This window comes from Anabas testudineus, chromosome 16, assembly GCF_900324465.2.
Source record: "Anabas testudineus chromosome 16, fAnaTes1.2, whole genome shotgun sequence".
Taxonomy (NCBI): Eukaryota; Metazoa; Chordata; class Actinopteri; order Anabantiformes; family Anabantidae; genus Anabas; species Anabas testudineus.
In genome coordinates, this window is record NC_046625.1 from 9,006,413 (window position 1) to 9,015,898 (window position 9,486).

The 9,486-nt window shown below is 39.4% G+C and overlaps 1 protein-coding gene across 1 annotated transcript; it reads left to right on the forward strand.

The window, feature by feature from the left end:
• Positions 1-35: 35 nt before the first annotated feature.
• On the forward strand, positions 36-9,389 carry abhd16a (abhydrolase domain containing 16A, phospholipase). Its single transcript, XM_026370612.1, has 20 exons — positions 36-170; positions 771-827; positions 909-975; positions 2,137-2,223; positions 2,474-2,559; positions 3,707-3,780; positions 3,912-4,019; positions 4,231-4,345; positions 4,428-4,529; positions 4,649-4,712; positions 4,825-4,874; positions 5,129-5,252; positions 5,588-5,692; positions 5,781-5,844; positions 6,024-6,080; positions 6,819-6,881; positions 7,710-7,786; positions 7,947-8,045; positions 8,163-8,209; positions 8,810-9,389. The coding sequence occupies exons 1-20, from the start codon at positions 69-71 to the stop codon at positions 8,891-8,893; spliced, it is 1,632 nt and encodes a 543-aa protein (XP_026226397.1). The 5' UTR covers positions 36-68; the 3' UTR covers positions 8,894-9,389.
• The last annotated feature ends 97 nt before the right edge of the window (positions 9,390-9,486 follow it).

Below are 9,486 nucleotides of genomic sequence, written 5' to 3' on the forward strand. Positions count from 1 at the left end.
GAAATCCAGCGCCTTCGACTTTGAGACTTCTGGTTAGTGCGGGCTTCCGTAGTCGCTGTAGTGGAAGAATGGCCGGCTGGATGTGGCTTCGCTGTGTTTTAGGGCCGCATTTGCAACGAATTCACCGTTCACCGGATCATTCTCAACCTGAGGGTAGAGCAGGGAGGAGGGTAAGGTTATTTGCAATACTTTTTGTTTGTCTGATAACACCCACCAGCGAAAACTGAGCGATATTTAATGTCATAGCAACAGAAACGCTCCGCCTGCGGCCCGGAAGTGTCAGGTGTTTATTATTGAATTTATGATTGAACCCCCTTTAACGCGCTGTACAGTGAGGGTCACAGTTTGTAAATGAATGAAACCACAGGCACACACTTATATAGCGTTAAATACGACTCTTGCCACTTGCAGTTGCTCTCTGTTTCATCTCCACAGTGCCCCACAGTCCAATTGTAAATTGTATTCTTCGGTGACATTAACCTTGTTATGCTAATGCTAGCTTGATACCAGGTGAGGTGAAATTGCCAAAACGGAAGGAGACAGAAAGATGCCGTGAAGACAACGAATGATAAGAATAAACGTATTACTGCTGTATCAAGTCTAAGGAACTAAAAAGAGGCTGTGTGCATGTTGGATTATTTATCACCGTGTAACATTATTTTCAAATCTTTAGCTACTCTGAGTGCTACTAGCTAAGCTAACGTTAGCTAGCAAAAAGGCAGTTAGCATCGCTGGTCATGATATAAACAACAATTTCTCTCTGTGAGCAGGGATGGAACTATAAACCCGGGAGTCTGGAGAAGCACACTGACAGCATCCTTGGTTGGGTCGGTATGGCTGTATGATTGATAATTTGACCCAAACAAGTCGTTTTGTTCAGTGAGTTGATGTGTGTTTTCTCCCTCCAGGCTTCAGTACTGTGGTCATTGTCCTACTACAGTTCTCCTCTTCTCCTCTGTTATCTCTACAGGAAAGGTAAGTTGCATGGATTAGTTTCATAATTCTTTATTATAAATTACTTGAATATGTGCAGTATCACTTTTATATTACTGTTAATATAATATTTCCACTAGTTTTGATTTGAACACAAACATTTTAACAGCAAACACCAGCAAATATTCTCTGGCTCCAGCTCCTCCAATGTGAGGATTTACTGGAGTGAAGGAGATGTGTACTAATGCCACCTTGGGCACTGGGAAACTGTGACAGACGTGTCAGTATTTTCTGATGTGCAATAACAAATTTCAGTATTTGGCTTATTAAGGAATTAATCATCACAGTAATAGAAAATTAAAGTAGTTTTTAAATGAATGAATGTGACATTTGATTATACGAGTTCAAAGAGGGACAGATTTACAAAAGGAGTGGGTGAGAATTCTGTATTATTTATTAAATTTCATTATAGTAAAATTGTGATCAGATTCTGTAGTAAATTTGAGTGAGCAAGGTGTAGTTTAAAATGTATTTTGAACATATGAAGAATTTGATTTCATGCAACACATTACATTAGTAGTCAGATATTATGTTAAATTCCTTGAGATGATTTGGTTGTGATTGGGGGCTATATAAATTAAATTGAATTGAATTAAGTATCTTTGATCAACAGTTTATTGTATTTGTGCAAATGTGTAAATATCCAGATTAATATCGTGATATCCGTTCCTACTATCATCCAAATCAAGGGTTAGGGTTAGAAAATCCCAGAAACATGCAGAGGCATTTATTTATCACTGTTGAATGTGCCCTTTACTATTAATACATAAGCATAACATGTTTCATTAGTATTCTTGTAGTATGTCTGTCATCTACATATTTTTCTAGATGAAATTTCTCTTTCCATTATGGGAGAGAAACTGAAGGATGTTCTTAGGAATTTTTATTTCTCTTACAAATGAGATTAATTTAAGGTTTATCATCTAAATCATCCACCAACACTGCATATGAGTAGAAATTAATTGCCTGAGGATGTGTGCTCCTTCTTATTGTGTAATTAAGCTTCTCATATTGATTTAGGCACATGGTTTAGGGTCATTGTCAGACTAAATCTTTGTATTGGTACTTTTTAATTAGACTCAAGCCTGGCAGAGATTGGGGTGTTATGTGGATAGATGTCACTGTTGTTTTGTGTATTTGTAGGCTACATCTGCAGCAGTAAATTGGTTCCAGTGAGTCAGTATGTGGGAACCGTGCTGGTGTGTCTTCTAGGAGTGGCCTGTCTTAGAGGTGAGGCTACAGATATTGAGTAATTAACTTCATTCATCTTCAGATGTTACTCCATATTTTATATATGCCTGTGCATGCCAATAAGCTTTTATTATCACTTTTTATTATCACTGAGACAGTTGCACAAGGTCTACACCCTCAATGCATACTAAACACACCCTTGAGGCTTTGCAGTAAAATGTTTTTGTCTCATGTGCACTCCACTTCCATCTCCCTACATCTCCTTTCCTCCTTCTTCTTTCTCCCCAAGGGTGGGGGAGATGGAAGAACTCTGAGTACCTTCAGTTTATGTCTATTCTTGAAGAAACCAAGAAGAATCACACACCAGAAAACAAGGTAAAATCATGGCAACATAAGACAAGTATTCAGCATCAAGACCATGTATATTAGTACAATTTTCCAGAGTGGGCTGGTGGCTCAGTGGTAGCGCATTGGGTTTGGATGCAGAAGGCAGCAGGTTCACGTCTCCGCATGCTAATGACTAAAAATGGGAGGGTTGCGGCAGGAAGGGCAACTAGTGTAAAAACACATGCCAGATCAACCTGTGGAACATGTTCCGCTGTGGTGACCTCTATAGGGACAAGCCGATAGCCATTTACTATTGGCACTAAAATTAATAGTAAAAAAAAAGCTCATGTGCACAAAGCACATTTAATCTCCCATGTTCTGCCGAACCAGTGTGACCAGTGCAGGTGGCACTGATTAGTGGTGACTCATGTCAGTTGAACAAACAAAAAAACAAGGGCCAAATCAAGTCAATGAAAAATAGAAGGCAACACATTGAACAACAGTTAAACAAAATAAGTCATATGCTTAATATAAGCATGCTGTACATAGTGATATGTTTAATACATTTTATGGAAATGAACCACAGAAAAGATTGAAGGTGTCTTAGTATTCATACCATACAGCCAAGAAACTGGGAGGGTGGGGGGTATAGGCAGTGCATTTTTTTTTAAAACTTTAAGCAAAGTAGATGTATAGATTGAACTGGGTATCACCCTAATTACAAGCCTCTGAATCTCTTTATATGTCCTGCATTTGATGTGATGGTTTACAGCTTGATGTTTGCTGATAAAATGTTTTCAAATGAGTTGAATTGTCTGATTTAATGTATGTTATTTGTGAAAATTTATTATTTGTGTAAACAAACACTATGGATGTTTGTCTTCAGTATATGATTTATTTTGTTGAGTTGTGGTTCAGTTTATTATTTTATTTGTCACTAGCTTGATTTGATATCATTTTTTTTTTTTTTGGGGGGGGGGGGGGGGGGGGTTCAGTTGACATGAGCCACCACTATTCAGTGCCACCATTAGTGGTCACACTGGTTTGGCAAAAAATAAAAATGAATAAAATAATGTTTTACTTTTTATTGGTTTTCTTGCTGAGCACACCTGACCTGTACTCAGTTAAGTATTTATGGCAAAAAAACATCTGAACTTCAGTCAAGGCAAACAACTTTTGTGTGTTCCCCATGCAGAAAAAACTGAGGTGCTACAACTTTGACTTCTCGTCCTGGCCTTCAGATTTCAGCTGGACAGAAGTCAGCAATCCGTGAGTTTCACTTATATTCCATTGTCATTTGAAATGGACATGCATTCTTTGCATTTTATTTCATTAAAAATGCATGCATTCAAAACACTGGGAATTACATGAAATTCATCATAAGCCTTTGTGTGTAACAGGAAACTGTCCAAGGCTGGTGTTTCCCTGCTGAAACCAGAGCCCAGATTAAGGGGAGCAGCAGACAGTGTGCTCAACTCTGTTCGCACTCTACCATGTCACATCATCAGGTAGATGCAGTTTATTTAGCACGACCGTAAAGCAGTCACCATGTGACTGCAGGACAACACGTCAGATTGCTTATTGCTATCACAGGGTGGATCGATACAACACACTGTGTTATTAAACTTAATGGTGACTTTGCGTTGTATTTTTCTATTGGACAGTGCATTTGTCCAATGTTACTGCACTGTCATCACCTTTCTTTTCTTTCCTCACCAGTTTTCTAATTGCCCACTCATTTGGGAGAAGGATGCTGTACCCTGGCTCTGTAGGGTTACTGCAGAAAGCTATGAGGCCCATGCTCCAGCAAGGCCAGGCTAGGTTAATAGAAGAGGTAAAGAAACACAAACATACTCTAATAGTCTATACTCACTATAATAAAAACTGATCAAAAATCCCTTTCCACTGCATTACAGTTTGATGGCCAAAGGAACAAGCTTGTTGCGTGTGACGGTAATGAAATTGACACAATGTTTGTCGATCGCAGGAGAGATGGGGGACAAAGCGGCAAGACTCTGGTAAATGTTTGCAATGAGTTGATGTTTTTGTGCCTTGGGCGTTTTCTGACATCCAACTAAACTCCTGTCACATCACTCACATCACTGATGGTACTTCAAACTTATAAATTATGCCACAGGTCATCTGCTGTGAGGGGAATGCAGGCTTCTATGAGGTGGGCTGCATGAACACTCCACTGGAGGGTGAGGAGGCTTCTGCTTTACAGAAATGTTATGCCAGTTACATTTTGAGGAAATGAGCTGAGAGAGTTGTATTTTCAATTGAAGCTCAATTGTGTGTTGATGTGTGCCGTAGGTGGCTACTCTGTACTGGGTTGGAACCACCCTGGCTTTGAAGGCAGTACGGTAAGTGCTTTACTCAAATTTTGGACTACATGAATGGCTACACCTGCAGCACGCAGTGTTTGTATGTGTTTCTGTGCTTCACCTAGTCCAAACAAACAGTATAGTATGTTGAAATTCTGGTTTCTGTTGGGCAGTGTTGCATAAGAGTGCACACTCCCATTATTGAAAGACTATAAAGCTGTTGGCTAATTTCATTATTTCATTACAATCATTTTAATGTTGCATGACTATTGTTTCTTGAATCTTTCTACCAGGGAGTACCCTTCCCCCAGAATGAGGCTAATGCCATGGATGTTGTGATCCAGTTTGCAATACATAAACTGGGCTTCCACCTCAGCGACATTGTTGTGTATGCCTGGTCCATAGGAGGATTCACAGGTACACAAGAACAATAAATTCTCGGCAATTGTTATATGCGGTGAATGTGACTCATGTTATTTCATCCTAACTGGTTGAGGCAGATGTCTGCCCACACTGAGCCTAGTTCTGTTCTCTTCTTTTTTCTGGTTTTCTCTCCACTCCACACTGTCACCTAGTGCGTGCTCAAGGGAGATTTGTTGGGTTCTTCTTTTTTTCTCGACCTTACTTTGTAAAGTGCTTTTTTGTTTTTTTGCAATTTGCTGTTGCAGAGATAAATAAAAATGAAACTGAAATGGAGTCAATTACATCTTTAATGGTTCTGCTTATCACTACTTTTTCATTTCCTTTCTCAGCCAGTTGGGCAGCGATGTCATACCCAGAGATCCAGTCATTAGTGTTAGATGCTTCCTTTGATGACCTCTTGCCTCTGGCCCTCAAGGTCATGCCCGACAGCTGGAGTGAGTCCTACACATTAAAGGTCATAAACTTTATTGTTTGTGTTGCAGCTGGTAGTTTTAACAGTTGAAATGTTTTGTTCTCTTTTAGGCCCATTGGTACAGCACACAGTTAGGCAGTACATGAACCTCAACAATGCTGAACAGCTCATTAAGTGAGTGGGACAATTATTTTTATCCTGATGATTATCATAAAAGTCAAAGTCTGCATAATTAAACATTATGCAATATATTGGCATGTAATAGTGAAACTAGATTGTTTTTGTTAGCATAGCTTAGAGTGATCTTGCAGATGATTAACACACATTAACTCCCTCTCTTCCTCTTCCTCCAGATTCCAGGGACCAGTCCTGCTGATCAGGAGAACCAGAGATGAGATCATCACAACAACGTAAGTTTCCACACACAAAAGTATAGACAGAAACCAGAGACTGCGTCATTGGTTGGAATATTTAATTACACTCCACTAACATGATAACAAAGTGATCTCATATATTCTCATAACATTTTACAAGTAGTAAGACACCCTAGCTTACAATTCCAACTTTATGTGATGTTCTATATTTGTCCACAGTTGTGCATTAATGTTACAGATGCAGGGTGCATTTTTTACCTAAGATGGTTCAGTGAGCTCGTGTTTCTTTTCTGACAATCTACTAAACATTATAGTTGCATCTTAGGCACATAGTTAGTCTCCTGTTATTGGCAAAACGGAGACTGTTTATTAAGAAGTTGAGGATAAAGTCAAAACATAACAATGGCCCGTAGTTATCTATATCTGTCATCACACAAATAAACATGAATGTAAAGATACGTACTGTACACTTGTCTCTTCTGTGAACTGACGTCTTCTGTGAACGTGAGCTTATTGTCATACAGTTGAGTTTGTCTTGTCACATTGTATAAAAAAGGTGGATGGAAATTTGATTATGGTCTCGCAGGAAAATGAAATTGAGTGTTTCCATGTTTCCAATGATGTAGAAAAAAAAGGTTCCCAGCAAGGACTGTGAACAGTTTCCAATAAGATATTGTGCTATTTTCTTACTAAAAATTCGGCTCCATTCATCTCCACTGTACTAAAGCAAAAATATGGTACCACATTAACAGTACGTTGTATCCTGTGTTACAGGGGTCCAGAGGACATCATGTCCAACAGAGGCAACAACCTTCTGCTCAAACTGCTACAATTCAGGTTGGTCTCGTCATTTTCAAACATCTCATTGAATTGTCATTCTGGATATGCTCAGTATGTTTACAGTTGTTGAGTGCAAGGTTAATGAGTAGTGAACTGCATCTTGCAGTAGTTTGCTGGTTGTTTATTCATATTTGCATAGTGATTTAAGTAGTGGAATTACTTTGTGCCATTTTGGTGTGGTTAAGTGAAACTACACACATTTCTGGGCCATAAAAAGATTTTTTTAAAAGAAGCGTTTTTTCTGTTGCTACTCTACCATATTGAAAAGCCTGGGTGGGAGATGTTAAGGCAGGTTTAGGTCTCACAGGGATTCTAGGAAGCTGCACTCACAGCTCACCTGAGAAATATTTGGCTCTAGTGTTTTTGAATCTAATTTTGCAAAATGAAACCTTAATATATTAAGTATCAAGTCATAAATATTATTTCTTAGATCCTCATAGATGTTATTTCGCACTGTTTCAGCTAATCCTGGTTCAGTGCCCCTGCCTGGACTCGTGGGAGTATTGGTGTCTGACTAATGGACATAATATACAAAACCAAAGCTGACAGTCCTGCACTTACCCATGAACAATGGGGCAGTTAACTTTTTTTGGTTTATTTATGATCTGTTACAAATGGGCACTTTTTGTAATGAACTCAATTGAGTTTAAATAGTGTAGTTTGCTGCAGATTTCCAGTGTGTGGGATCCAGTGGCATGGTTTCCAGAGTTTTATAGAATAAAGGAGAGTTGCACTAAAGGTATTCTGGTGGCATGTGGTGGCCTTTCAGAGTAGCTTCCCCTAACAGTGGTTAAGTGCTGTAAGTGATGTCATTTTCCTGCCCAGGTACCCCAAAATAATGACGGATGAAGGGATCAGAGTTGTCAGACAATGGCTGGGAGCCTCCAATCACTTAGAAGAAGGTGAGTGTGCCCACATGCTCACTTCACCATGTAACTGTGTTGGACACTTCACATTGCCTGCAACTGAAATCTAGTCAATTAAAGCAAAGTGTTTGTTTTGAACTGCAACAGTTTGTATTTTCACAGCCCTGTGTAATGCCAGCTTACTCTTGCTTTGTAGCATCTGTGTACAGTGGCTATGAAGTGGACGATGACTGGTGTGCGTCTGTGCTGCAGTCGTATCAGGCTGAAAGAGATGTTTTATTTCCATGGAGTGTTGGTAAGCACACTCTCCTTTCACATTTACCAGGCAAATAAACTGCACACAATACTACCCTTATACCTACATATATCACCACAGTGTTTGCATGTAGTCTGACACGCTCAATGTTGACAGGTGAAGATATGACACTAGAAGGAAGACGGCAGCTGGCTCTTTTCTTGGTAAGGAAATAATCTATTCTCAATCTCAGTATGTAGTTTTTTCTCCTGTCTGGTTTAAAGGGCAGCCACCTGTTGTCATTATCTTATCACTCTGTCAGGTTATTATGTATTCTGGTTCTTACAATCATCCAAAATGAGTAATTTCCTTCTCTCCAATAAGCCACATTTTCTTGTTAAAGGTTGGCTTATCCCCCCCCCCTCCCCCCCAAAAAAGACACACACATCAAACAGACATCATTACCACTGAAGAACACATCTCTGGTTGCCATAGTAACCACCTCACCTGTGCTCTCAGGTTGACTGGTGTAATATATTTCACCGCGCTCAGCTTATTGAAGTCATTTAACATCAAACAAGGAGTGCCATCAATTACAGCTAATGCTATGCTTTCCCTCCCTTGGTAATGCCTTTTGAATTGGGCTTTATTCACCTCCCATGTAAACCCTTAAGAGACGAGAGAGATTTGTAAGGCATTGAGCCAGACAGACCGAACCTAATATAATCAAGTCTCGCACTTTCTGTTCATTGCCCTCCCACACCTCTAATTCTCCATTCCTCCTCCATTGCTGCTGTTTTTTTTCCCCTCTCTCGCTCTCTAAGGCACGGAAGTACATGCGAAACTTTGAAACAACACACTGCACTCCTCTTCCCGCCTCCGAGTTCCACTCACCCTGGAGATTGTAAAGAAAGAGATGGCTGAGAGGAAATGAGCAATGGCAGATCTGGATGGCCTGTGGTCAGAACGTGTTCTTAGCATGGTGCAGATGTATTTGGTTCCAGATTTTGTCATGTATAGTGTTGCTGTGGTAGCACCAGGAATGATCTGGTCTACTATCACACACCCCACCCAGAAACCTGTAACCTTTTAAGGTTAGTGTTTAGTCACTTCTAAATGTGTTCCTCATTAAACATGGAAAAAAAGGATGCATTTTAAATGAATGCAGAAGCCATCACTCACTCCTTCCATTGTTCCCTCTTTGGCTGTATTAATAAGGAGGTACCTGTATTTAAAAATTCATTGCTACAGTTAAATCAATAACTATTCTTGAGGGTCTTTAAAAATGCAGCCAAACTGTTGAGCTATGTCATTTTTCCCCCTTTGCTGTGGACACTGTCTTAACGAACAAAGCTGTATCCTATAATGATGCTCTTAAATATTCTATTAAATATTCTGAAAACATCATTTAACATAAGGGCCTGGATTAATTTCTCATTTCTTGATAAGTGTTAAACAAATTGCAGATACACAAGAGGCTTGAGAATAATACATTCCTAAA